Below are 13,974 nucleotides of genomic sequence, written 5' to 3'. Positions count from 1 at the left end.
AAATAGTTAGAAATGCAAATTTTTCCGCAAAATTACTGAACATGCTGCGTTTTTTACCGCGATGTGTTTTTTTGTGGAAAAAACGCATCAATATGCACAAAAAGTGCAGAATTCATTAAAATGAATGGGATGCTTCTTTTAAGTGATTTTTAAGCATTTTTGCTGGTAAAAATGCTTAAAACACGCAAAAAAAAAAACGCTTACGTGTGCCCACACCCTAATTGGATTCCGCAACTACATGTAGGGGCAAAAACCCTGATTCCAGCGATGCATCACTTACTGAGCTGTTTTGTGCAGTTTTGATGAAATCATTGCTTTATGTGCTGCCGATCTATCAGTTCTCTGAATGTTAAGCTCTGTGCAACTGCACACCACTGAAGGAAAGTTTTGTGTGTACATTCTGCATAGGCAGAAAGCTGTCAATCAGTGGTGAGTGTGGGATTATAAAGAGATCATGAATATGGAAGAACCTTGTCACAGATTCCCTTTAAGTCATAATAATGCTGCACTTATTTACTTTTGTGCTGATTTTAATTCTACAAAACAGAATCCCAAATATGATCCTAATTTGGATCATTGGATGCAGTTCAGTAAATGGCCATGTAAAAATAATATTATTCTGTTCAAAGGGGATAAGTAATTATGCACCAAATTGCTTTATTAGGCTTAGTTCACAAGTAGCGGAATTCCCGCGGAAGTTACCGCTGGAATTCCGGAATTCCACTCCGCGGGAAAATCGCATTTTAAACCCCAAGATCAGACAATAGGGCAGGTGCAGGCGTTGGTCTGCTCCCATCACCAAAATGTACCTTTCAGGTTATCCCTCAACTACCCTCACTTGTCCTCCCTTCTTTTGAGGTCTATGCCGTCAGACTCTACACCCCCTTCTCCATACGAGTGGCGGTGGTGTATCGACCTGCTTAGAACATACAACACTGCCCTTCACCTCTCAAAGCAAACCTATTTCAACACGCTCATCACCTCACTGTCCAATAACCCTAAATGTCTCTTTGACACTTTTCATTCTCTACTCAACCCAAGAGTACAGGCCCCAACCACGGGGCTTCGAGCTGACGATCTGGCCAATTACTTCAAAGAAAAAATTTACCAGATCCGACAGGAAATTATCTCCCAATCACCTCATACCATGCACTGTCCTCCCTCCCCCACTGCATCTAGCTCACTCTCTGATTTTGAACCAGTAACAGAAGAAGTAATCAGGCTCCTTGCATCTTCTCGCCCAACCACTTGCACCAGTGACCCATTTCTGTCACATCTCCTCCAGTCCCTTTCCCCTGCTGTCACCCCTCACCTAACTAAAGTATTTAAACTCTCTCTTCTGGTATCTTTCCCTCCTCATTTAAGCATGCCATCATACATCCACTACTTAAAAAACCATCCCTCGACCAAAACTGTGCCGCTAACTATAGACCTGTCTCTAATCTTCCCTTCATCTCTAAACTCCTGGAACGCCTGGCCCGCTCCCGTCTTATCCGCTATCTCTTTGATAACTCCCTTCTTGACCCTCTCCAATCCGGTTTCCACTCTTTACACTCTACTGAAACTGCCCTCACTAAAGTCTCTAGTGATCTACTAACAGCTAAATCAAATGGTTATTACTCCATGCTAATTCTCTTGGATCTCTCTGCAGCATTCAACACTGTGGATCATCAGCTCCTCCTCACTATGCTCCATTCCATTGGCCTCAAGGACACCGTTCTCTCCTATCTCTCTGACCGCTCCTTTACTGTATCTTTTGCTGGTTCCTCCTCCTCTCATCTTCCCCTTACTGTCCTCAAGGATCAGTCCTAGGCCCCCTCCTCTTCTCTTTGTACACTGCCCCTATGGGTTAAACAATCAGTAGATTTGGTTTCCAGTACAATCTCTATGCTGATGACACCCAATTATACACTTCTGCTCCTGACATCACGCCTGCCTTTCTACAAAAACACCAGCGATTGTCTAAACGCTGTGTCTAACATCATGTCCTCACTATATCTGAAACTGAACCTGTCAAAGACAGAACTCCTTGTGTTCACTCCCGCTACTAATGTACCTATACCAGACATTGCCATTTCCGTGTGTGGTTCCACTATTACTCCCCAACAACATACTTGACTCTGAGCTTTCCTTTGCCCCCCCCACATCCAATCACTGGCTCGCTCTTGTTATCTGCACCTCAAAAGCATTTCTAGAATTTGACCTTTTCTTACTTTTGACGCCGCAAAAACTCTTACTGTTTCTCTTATTCATTCTCGTCTCGACTATTGTAACTCTCTTCTAATCGGTCTCCCTCTTACCAAATTCTCCCCCCTCCAATCTGTCTTGAATGCTGCAGCCAGGATCATATTCCTAGCTTATCGTTACACTGATGCCTCTACATTATGCCAGTCATTACACTGGTTACCCATCCACTCCAGAATCCAGTACAAACTTATTACCCTCACCCACAAAGCTCTCCATGGCTCAGCACCACCCTACATCTCCTCCATTGTTTCAGTACCATTCTAGCCGCGCCTTCCGTTCTGCTGATGACCTGAGGTTAGCATCCTCAATAATCAGAACCTCCCACTCCCATCTCCAAGACTATACACGTGCTGCGCCAATTCTTTGGAATGCACTTCTCAGGTCAATACAATTAGTCCCTAATCCCCACAATTTTAATCGTGCCCTGAAAACGCATTTATTCAGACTGGCCTACCGCCTCAACATATTAACCTAATCTATCCCTGTGTGGCACAGCCAAAAGTTTTACCATAACCAGGTTCCCTGCATCATGTTCCCACATGCTTTATGCATCCATTAGCCCTCTGTGTCTGTACTGTTACACACTTAACATTATGGCTGGTCCATGCAATCAGGGCATTTGTTACCACCCACCTTTCATGTCTACCTTTTCCCTCATAGATTGTAAGCTTGTGAGCAGGGCCCTCATTCCTCTTGGTATATGTTATGATCTATGTGATTATTGTTAGGCTGTAATGTCTATCATCTGTACATGTCCCCTCTGAAATGTAAAGTGCTGCGGAATATGTCGGCGCTATAGAAATCAAATTTATTATATTATTATTATTATTATTATTATTTTTATTAAATTCCCGCGGAAAAACTAGCGTTTTGCAAGCGTCATTAGCTTGCAGAATGCTAGCGTTTTCCAAGCGATCTGTAGCATCGCTTGGAGAACTGATTGACAGGTTGGTCACACTCGTCAAACATAGTGTTTGACGAGTGTGACCAACTTTTTACTATTGAGGCTGCCTATGCAGCATCAGTAGTAAAAAGATCTAATGTTAAAAATAATAAAAAAAATAAAAAATTGGGTTATATTCACCTTCGACGTCCCACGCAGCGACCCCAGGCCTCCGCAATGCTCCGACAGTTCCCGTTCCCAGTGATGCATCGCAGCAATGACCTTTGATGACGTCGCAGACTCGCGAGACCGCTACAGCATCGCGAGACGCGACGTCAGCAAAGGTCATCGCAATGCATTACTGGGAACGAGAGCTGCCGCGTGTATCGCTGAAGCCTGGGGACGCTACTCGGGACGTCGGAAGGTGAATATACCCCGATTTTTTTTATTTTAATTCTATTTTTTACAGGGATATGGTACGCAGAGCCCGGAGGACAGTCTCCTCTCCTTTGAACCGTGGGTACCATCCGCAAATGTTCTGCTTACTTTTCGCATGGTGGGCACAGCTACATGCGGAAGGCAAGCATAACAATGCATTCCTATGTGGGCGGAATCGCCGCGATTTCGCAAATTAATGAGCATGCTGCGGATTTTTTCGTGACGCGATTCCGCCACAGGAAAATCTGCATTAGCACAGCATTGCGGAATCCCATAGGATTGCATGGGATGCTGTTTTTTTGCGTTTTCGTGGCAAAATTGCGCGGTAAAAATCGCCGCGAAAAAACCTGAACGTGTGAACGCAGCCTTAGTTTGTAATTTGTAAATGAATGAGTTAGTTTTTAACATAATCATTCAACATACACAAGACGTGTCTAATTTACAACCTTCTTTCCTTTGGCACCCATAGGTCCACGTTTTCCAGGAAGACCATTATCACCTCGAATTCCCTATAGAAAAAAAATGAGATTAGACATTTAAAGGGAATGTTTCATCCCTTAATTTTTTTCAACAAAAAGAAATGGAAAATTCTTAAGAATTAATGTTTTAATTTTCTTTTTAAATATTTGTTATTTTTTATAATGTCATATACAGTATGTCAAATGATTAATAAGTTTTCATAATTTCATCTTTTAAATATTAATTCTCTACACTCCATCCATATCGGCCCCTCACTCCTTTCCTCTACTATGTATAGCACTCACACTCTTTTCACATTGTTAAATTGCACATATTCATTCAGTCCCACCATTCAACATAAGAGACGCTCCCACAAATCACTCAACCATCTGCTCACTCTTTCTATCCTCCTTCTCCTAGTCGCAGGAGACATTGCTCCCAACCCTGGTCCCCCATGTTATAGAAAGTCAAACCCCCCAACTGCTACACTCAGAAACCCCTCTAATCTTATTAATATTCCCTGCATGCCTTCTGTCTCTCTTAATTGTGCCCTTTGGAATTCTCACTCAGTGTGTAATAAACTCTCCTTCATTCATGACTTCTTCCTTTCAAATTCTCTTAACCTCCTGGCTCTTACTGAAACCTGGATCCAGCAGTCAGACACTACCGCTGCTGCTCTTTCATATGGGGGATTACACTTCTCTCATACCCCAAGATCAGACAAAAGAGCAGGTGGAGGCGTTGGGCTGCTTCTATCACCAAAATGTACCTTTCAGGTTATCCCTCAAGTATCCTCACTAGGCTTCCCTTCTTTTGAGGTCCATGCTGTCAGACTCTACACCCCCTTCTCCATGCGAGTGGCGGTAGTGTACGTCCTCCCGGCCCCTCCCATCAGTTCCTGGATCATTTTGCCACTTGGCTTCCACATTTTCTCTCCTGTGACATCCCTACCCTCATCATGGGCGATTTCAACATCCACATTGCTCTTCCCCTCTCCCCATCTGCTACTCACCTTTTATCTCTAACCTCCTCGTTTGGCCTTTCACAGCTTACTAATTCTCCAACGCATGAAGACGGAAACTCCCTCGACTTGGTCTTCTCTCGGCTTTGTGCAGTGGATGATTTCACAAACTCCCCTCTCCTGCTCTCTGATCACAACCTTCTTTCATTCTCTATCAAGAACTGCCAGGCCGCTCAGGTCACCCCCACCGTCCATACTTATAGAAACATACAGGCCATTAACACCCAGAAACTTACGATGAGCTTGCGGTCTTCCTTGGCCCCCTATCTCCTCCCTCTCATGTCCTGATTCTACACTGAAGCATTACAATGAAACACTTCAAACTGCCCTGGATGATTTTGCACCTCCTATACATAGAACAACATGACAAAGATAGCGACAACCCTGGCACACCCTGCAAACACGTTTCCTGCAGCGGTGCTCCAGGTTTGCTGAACGTCTATGGAGAAAATCCAATCTATACGAAGATTTCATCCATTATAAGTTCATGCTTACAACATACAACACTGCCTTTCACCTCTCCAAACAAACCTATTTCAACACCCTCATCACCTCACTGTCCAATAACCTGAAACGTCTCTTTGACACTTTTCATTCCCTGCTCAACCCAAGAGTGCAGGCCCCAACCACAGAGCTTTGAGCTGACGATCTGGTCAATTACTTCAAAGAAAAAATTGATCATATCCGACAGGAAATTATCTCCTAATCATCTCATACCATACTGTCCTCCCTCCCCCACTGCATCTAGCTCACTCACTGAGTTTGAACCAGTCACCGAAGAAGTAAGCAGGCTCCTTGCATCTTCTCGCCCAACCACTTGCACCAGTGACCCATTTCCGCCACATCTGCTCCAGTCCCTTTCCCCTGCTGTCACCCCTCACCTAACTAAAATATTTAACCTCTCTCTTCTGGTATCTTTCCCTCCTTATTTAAGCATGCCATCATACATCCACTACTTAAAAAACCATCTCTCGACCAAAACTGTGCCGCTAACTATAGACCTGTCTCTAATCTTCCCTTCATCTCTAAACTCCTGGAACGCCTGGTCCGCTCCCATCTGATCCGCTATCTCTCTGATAACTCTCTTCTCGACCCTCTCTAATCCGGTTTCCACTCTTTACACTCTACTGAAACTGCCCTCACTAAAGTCTCTAATGATCTACTAACAGCTAAATCTAACGGTCACTACTTCATGCTAATTCTCTTGGATCTCTCTGCAGCATTCGACATGGTGGATCATCAGCTCCTCCTCACTATGCTCCGCTCCATCGGCATCAAGGACACCGTTCTCTCCTGGTTTTCCTCCTATCTCTCTGACCACTCCTTTACTGTATCTTTTGCCGGCTCCTCCTCCTCTCATCTTCCCCTTACTGTTGGGGTTCCTCAAGGATCGGTTCTAGGCCCCCTCCTCTTCTCCTTGTACACTGCCCCTATTGGTAAAACAATCAGTAGATTTGGTTTCAAGTACCATCTCTATGCTGATGACACCCTATTATACACTTCTTCTCCTGACATCACGCCAGCCTTTCTAGAAAACACCGGCGTTTGTCTAAATGCTGTGTCTAACATCATGTCCTCACTATATCTGAAACTGAACCTGTCAAAGACTGAACTCCTGGTGTTTCCTCCCTCTACTAATGCACCTATACCCAACACTGCTATTTCCGTGTGTGGTTCCACTATTACTCCCCAGCAACATGCCCGCTCTCTTGGGGTCATACTTGACTCCGAGCTTTCATTCATCCCCCACATCCAATCACTGGCTCACTCTTGTTATCTGCATCTCAAAAACATTTCTAGAATTCGACCTTTTCTTACCTTTGACTCTGCAAAAACTCTTACTGTTTCTCTTATACATTCTCGTCTGGACTATTGTAACTCTCTTCTAATCGGTCTCCCGTTTACCAAACTTTCCCCCCTCCAATCTGTCTTGAATGCTGCAGCCAGGATCATATTCCTCGACAATCGTTACACTGATACCTCTACCTTGTGCCAGTCCTTACACTGGCTACCCATCCACTCCAGAATCCAGTACAAACTTATTGCCCTCACCCACAAAGCACTCCATGGCTCTGCACCACCCTACATCACCTCCCTTGTTTCAGTCTACCACCCTACCGTGCCCTCCATTCTGCTGATGACCTGAGGTTAGCATCCTCGATAATCAGAACCTCCCACTCCCGTCTCCAAGACTATACATGTGCTGCACCAATTCTTTGGAATGCACTTCCCAGGTCAATACGAGTAATCCCCAATCCCTACAATTTTAAGCGTGCCCTGAAAACTCATTTATTCAGACTGGCCTACCGCCTCAACACATTAACCTAACTATCCCTGTGTGGCACAGTCAAAAGTTTTACCATAACCAGGTTCCCCGTATCATGTTCCCACATGCTTTATGCATCTATTAGCCCTCTGTGTCCATACTGTTACACACTTAACATTATGGCTGGTCCAAACAATCAGGGCAATTGTCACCACCCACCTTTCATGTCTCCCATTTTTCCCTCATAGATTGTAAGCTTGCGAGCAGGGCCCTCATTCCTCTTGGTATCTGTTATGACCTATGTGATTATTGTTATGCTGTAATGTCTATCGTCTGTACAAGTCCCCTCTGAAATGTAAAGTGCTGCGGAAAATGTCGGCGCTATAGAAATAAAATGTATTATTATTATTATTAGCGATAGAGCTGCTGACATTTGCCATCAACATCTAGTGTACTGCTAGCTTAATTTATGACTGCAGTAAATGCAGGCGGGATTTGCACATGTGCCTGATATCACTCCTCCCCTTCTGAGGATGGCAAAACGATAAGAAAGAATAAAGTTTAGGATCTCGGGGCATTCTGTTAGTGACTACAATGTGATTCTAAGATGTGTACAGTGGCATTAAGGAGCATTGGCAGTACTGATTCTGGCATCCTGTTAAGGCAAAAATTGCAATAGCGCCCCCCTCACAACAGTGCAGGGAATAAATGTAATTACTCCATTGTTTGTTTGGGGTTTGTTTTTATGGTGTTCAATGTATGATAAAAATGACCATGTAACACGATTCTCCAGGTAAGTATGATGTCAGTGATACCAAACAGATAATATAGAAAATTGTAAAGAAAAACAAAAAAAGTTTGTTTTGCCATTATCTGACACCAGTAAGATTTCATTTTTTTCACTGTTTTTATGTGTAAGGATTTTTTTGTGTGGAGACCTGATATTTTATTTAGGGGTACAAATAATGTTTTGATCACTTTGAATTCCATTTCTTTAGGCAGGTGATTGAAAAAATTTGTAATACTTAGCTAATTTTTATATTGGTTTGAATTTGCTAGCTTGGCTTCGTCTGCACGAACATTGTACTGTATGATGTCTTGTTATTCTATTTAATTGATTAGCTGTGCATTTGTAAGGTATTTTAAAATGGACTTGAGTTCTCTAGTTTTTGTTCCCTTCTCTTTCCGTTCCCATCCCTTTCTCTAAGGCCTCTTTCACACATCAGTTTTTTGCCTTCAGGCGCGATCCGGCTTTTTTTTGTAAAACCGGATCCGGCAAAATGCAATGCCGGATCCAGTTTTTCCCCATTGACTTGCATTAGCGCCGGATCGTGCCGGATGGCATTGCGTTTCATCCGTTTTTTGCCGAATCCGGCAACTAGAAAAAACGGATCCGGCATAAATTTTGGAGAACTGTAGAAACGGATCCGTTTTTTTGCTGGATCCGTCTAGCAGGTTATATCTGTTCCTGGGGGCTGGCCAATTGGATCTGAGCATGCGCAGACTTAAAAAAACCGGATCCGGTGGCTGGATCCGTCTTTTTCTGGATCCGGCGCATTCCGGCGCCCATAGACTTTCATTGTAGCAAAAAGCTGGAAGCGCCGGATCCGGCGCTTCCGGCTTTTTCGCCGGAGACAAAAAACGTTACAGTAGCCGTTTTTTCCAGACGCCGGAATCAGACAAGTTGCCGGATCCGGCAAAAAACGGATGAAACGCAATGCCATCCGGCACGATCCGGCGCTAATGCAAGTCAATGGGGAAAAACTGGATCCGGCACTGCATTTTGCCGGATCCGGTTTTACAAAAAAAAGCCGGATCGCGCCTGAAGGCAAAAAACTGATGTGTGAAAGAGGCCTTAGTGTTAATTCCCTTCCTCTCCCCTCCCTTTCAACCCTATATTATTACTAAAATTCAATAAAAATGTTTGAAAAGAAAAAACAGAATTCTGGCATTTTGATTATTTTTCTGTTTATGGCATTACCGTACCTGTACGGGAGAATTAATTTTATATTTTGACATGGGAAAGCTGTGTACTTGACAAAGGTGGTACCAAGAATGCCAAGAACAGATAGTAGAATCTTCAACAGGAGGAGGCATTAGATGGCATTGTGCTGCCTCAACTGTCTTTACAAAGATCTGAGAGGAACAGTCACATTATTGCAGCACTTAGGCACAGTAATTACAGTTCAGCAATAAGTACATTTCAGCAGTCACTTTCTCACATGAAAGTATTAGATACACAGTTTGGAGTACTGTATCACACAATAGGATTAAATACACTACTCATCAGACTGTATTATACAGTGGCATGTCACATCAAAATCCATGCCCCCCTGGAGGGGGTGGAAGTACAATTGGAACCCTTGGTAACGGAACAATTGCCTGCAGGACTCTTAGTGGACCAAACATTGGCCATGGTGCGAGAAGGGACGGTGCTTGTACGCTGCGTAAATTTGACAGATCAGGAAATTATTGTCTCTCACAGGGGTGAAGTGGCGCGGGTAGTGGGCATGCCCGAAGAAGTCATACCTCCTCACGTTATACAATTGGCGATGAATCCAGAAGACCCATCGTCGGTAAAAGTCACCACTTCTCCGACAGCCGAACCTCAATACATCCAAGTGGGTCGGCGCATACTGGAACAGATGCCCCCTGAACTGTCTGAACTCACACCCATCCAGGTACAACAAGTGAAAGTGTTACTGGGGCGATACCAATCCATTTTTGCGAATCATGAGGAGGACTTCGGCTGCACCACAGCAATCACTCACGAGATACCAACGGGGGATGCAGCACCCATTCGAGAGCGTTACTGGTAAATCCCCCCTCAGTTATATCAGGAAATGAGAGATACTACAGGTGGGTGTCATTAGGGAAAGCCAGCTCCCATTGTGCTGGTGCGAAAGAAGGACGGGACACTGGTTCTGTGTGGATTACCGCAAACTCAACGCCTGCACCATGAAGGACTCATACCCTCTACCCCGGATTCAGGAATCTCTGTCTGCATTTGGGAAAACTAAATTCTTCTCAATGCTGGATTTCGCCAGTGGCTACTGGAAAGTGCCCATGTCAGAAGAGGACCGGTCACTGGAGAAAGTTGTGGTGTTTAAGGATTGGCCGACCCCGGAGACCGTTAAAAGATGTCCAAGCATTTCTGGGATTGACGGGGTACTATCGTCACTTCGTGAAGAACTTTGCCCAGGTGGTGCAACCGTTGCTCGAACTCCTGAAAGGGGTACCCCCGAATGCAAAGGGTCGATCCATCCATTGGAAGGAAAGGCAGGAGAAGGTGTTTTGTAACTTAAAAAGGCTCTGACCGAAGCCCCGGTACTGGCTTATGCAGACTTCTCTATGCCGTTTATTCTCCACACCGACGGAAGCTTGCACAGACTTGGGGCTGTGTTGTCACAAGTGCAGGATGGGAAAGAGAGGGTGATTGCCTATGCTAGTTGGTCCCTTCATGATTCTACATTTCCTTCAAGTTAGAATTGCTGGCGTTGGTGTGGGCCATGGTGGAGAGATTCGCAGAATACCTGTCTGGCTCAGAGGTGCTGGTGCACACAGACAACAACCTGTTAGCGCATCTGGAGAATGCCAAGTTAGGGGCCCTGGAATAGTGCTGTGTGGCCCGGATGGCAAAGTTTTGGTACAGAATCACTTACAGAAGAGGGATGGAGAACAACCACGCTGACGCCCTATCCAGAGCAAGACATGCGCCACCTGGAAAGAGTAAAGATGAGATGCTGGAGAGGGAGTAGGTTCCCTGGTTCCGGAAGACCACTGGGACAGTGGCAGCCATGCTGGATCAGGTACGAGAGCCCCTCATCTTGAAGGAGTGTTGGTGCGGGAGAACCATCCATGTGATAAGCTGGAAAATCGGTGGGAGAGTAGGCCATACAGAGTGAAGCGTCGGGTCGGTACAGAAGGACCCGTATACGAGGTTTATCCGGAAGGAGAAAAAAAATTCTCCCACTAGAGTGGTACATAGAAGTATGCTCTGGCCATGCCTCTCAGAGGACCCCATGCAAAGAGAAGAAACACCTGAGGTTCTTGAAGATGTGCCTCCCATGACCATAAAAGATGAAGAGGAAGAAAGTCCTGAGCAGCCATCTGAGAATATGTCTGTTGGTCAGGGCCTTGGGACCCTGGAAGAAACCGTAACAGCAGATATAGATCCATCTCTGCTTCCACTAGAAGACTCCACTATTCCTTTCAATCTACGTCACTCCGAATGCACAATGGCTGGACAACCCCCCACTTGTTACAACCAGGATCAGTTTATTTAGTAACACATTGCTAAGACAGACAAGCAGTTCTCTAATGTTTCTCAGGATGCCTCGACCGTGGAATGGCGAGTGAAAAGAGAGGGGGGATGTAAGAAGATGAGCAGAGACAGAGTCAGCAGTTTCCGGTGCACTTTGGGGCGAAAATTACCGGGACTGTCACCACTGTTGCCGGGGGAAGGTTCTTCTGGGAGGGGAGACCTTTGCACTGGACTGCAGGGGGCATGGGGGAGATAAAAGGGACTGAGCGCGGGAATGAGAGGAACTTGGCAGGAAGGTGACAGGAGAACAAGGAGAAGGTTGACTCACTCCCCATTGCTCCGACTGCTAACTCCACTTCATCCATCTCCCAGCATTCTGACTTGCAAACTGACTGTGTCCCTATTGAGCTGTCTTCGGACCCTTCCTTGCTTGACGGCTCCGTCCTGCCCACAGTGGCACATAAGCTGACTCGCTACATTCCTAGTCTACTATAGAGGATCGCACACTGCCGCGGCCTGCGAGCGTGCACACGGTTCGTGTCTGGCGCCATTCCAGAGGAATCTACATAAAGGACTGTTTCAACGTTCCAGCGAACCCAAGCCAAGCGGGACCGGATACATCGGCACAGTCGGGAGACGATGCTTTTCATTCCTCTGTAGCAGAGCCAGAGACATTGCCCACGATCTGCGACGTCGGCGGGAGATATTCCAGCCTGTCCCCAACAAGAACTGCAAGCGATAAGTTACCTTTTTCGTACACCTTTTTCTCAAGTATTGTGTTTGTGTGCAAATCCTGTTGTTGCCGTTATTGATTTCATCTCCCTGTGTGGAGTATTCCTTGTATAATAACCTGTTCCAGTAAATCCTGTTAACCCCTTCTCTGCCTCCGGCTCTTCACTGCATCCACCTTATCGAACCTTATCTCCTTACACTGCTGCTTAATAAGCAGCTTATTGGTCTCTTGTTGTGCCATCTATTGCTTCTGTAACTGCAGCTGGTGTTGTCGGTGCTGTTGCTGCTGTGCTTGTAGCAGATTCTTAAGCAGGTCCTCCATCTTGCCTGAAATATATACGCTGGCTTGTGGCCATCATATGTGTTCACCAGGAACACTGCCCGCACTTCTGACACTACCTGTGGTAGATCGGCTCACTTGGCTGCACACGGAGGTAGTCATGGGAACACTGTGGTATTAGAGATGCACTTGGTTTATTAGACACGACATAAACCAAGTTTAACCCATTCCTGACATGCGCCATACTAGTACTGTTCTGCGGGAGGTGCGTTCCAGCAAACAGCAGTACTAGTACGGCAACACGATCGCGTGACCTCATGCTGAGCACCGTGACGATCGCGTGCAGGTGTCAGCTGTATGTGACAGCTGACACCCCACAGCAATGCCCACGATGAGTGCTAGCACCGATTGCAGGCATTTAACCCCTCTGAAGCTGCTGTTAGTAGTGACAGCGACAGAGGGGCATAGTGCAGTTAGTGGGCTCCCTGCGTGCTTCCATCAGGCAAACGTGATGCGATCACTTTTGCCTGATGGACTCCATGGAGACCCCAGGCACCAAGATGGCCGTGGGGTTCTTCCAGGTCCTGCAGGTAAGGTGGCTTGTGCACAACTGCTGAGAGCAGGTGCATGCATGCATGCCTCCTTCCCTGCCTGTCAGATCCTGACATGATACTCTGCAGTGAAGAGTGTCAAATCATCGATCTGACATAATATAGTAATGTCCCATCCTAGGACAAAGCAAAAAATTACAAAGTGTAAAAATATATTTTTTTGAAATCCCTAAAAAAAAATATTTTTCCAATAAATACATTTATGTAAATAAAAAAAAGTACACATTTGGTATTGCTGCATCCGTTACGGCACACTTTATAAAACTGTCCCACTAATTAACCCCTTCAGTGAACACAGTAAACAAAAAACAATGCTTTATCAATATACTGCCAAACATAAAGTGAATTAAAACGAGATCAAAAAGACGGATGTAAATAAATATGGTACCGCTGAAAACGTCATCTCGTCCTGCAAAAAACAAACAGCCATCATGCTCTATCAGCAAAAAAATAAAAAAGTAATAGCTCTCAGAATAAAGTGTTGCAAAAATGATTGTTTTTTTTAATAAAATAGTTTTAATTGTGTAAAAGCACCAAAACATAAAATAATATAAATGAGATATTGCTGTAATCGTACTGACCTGAAGAGTAAAGCTGTCTTAGGCTGGTTTCACATTTGCATTTTTTTTCGCGGTAATTTAGCGCTAAATAGCGCATGCGTTTTTTTTTCCTATACTTTGCATGGGATGCGCTTATGTGCGCATACACATGCATTTGTACGCGTTTTACCGCGCATGCGTTTTTTTGCTGTATGCGCTCGGGCGCACAAAATG

General features: G+C 45.1%; 1 protein-coding gene across 1 annotated transcript in view; it reads right to left on the bottom strand.

The window, feature by feature from the left end:
- LOC141099719 (uncharacterized) overlaps positions 1-13,974 on the bottom strand; it is a 772,310-nt gene that overhangs the window by 315,341 nt on the left and 442,995 nt on the right. The window contains exon 15 of the mRNA XM_073587712.1: positions 4,015-4,077. Coding sequence (XP_073443813.1) covers positions 4,015-4,077 — 63 coding nt within the window. The remainder of the gene's footprint in view (positions 1-4,014; positions 4,078-13,974) is intronic.

Source organism: Dendrobates tinctorius, unplaced genomic scaffold (genome assembly GCF_039654945.1).
Source record: "Dendrobates tinctorius isolate UK_male_01 unplaced genomic scaffold, ASM3965494v1 ptg000102l, whole genome shotgun sequence".
Taxonomy (NCBI): domain Eukaryota; kingdom Metazoa; phylum Chordata; class Amphibia; order Anura; family Dendrobatidae; genus Dendrobates; species Dendrobates tinctorius.
The sequence above is the reverse complement of the archived record's forward strand: the minus strand, read 5'-3'. Positions and strand labels throughout refer to the sequence as shown.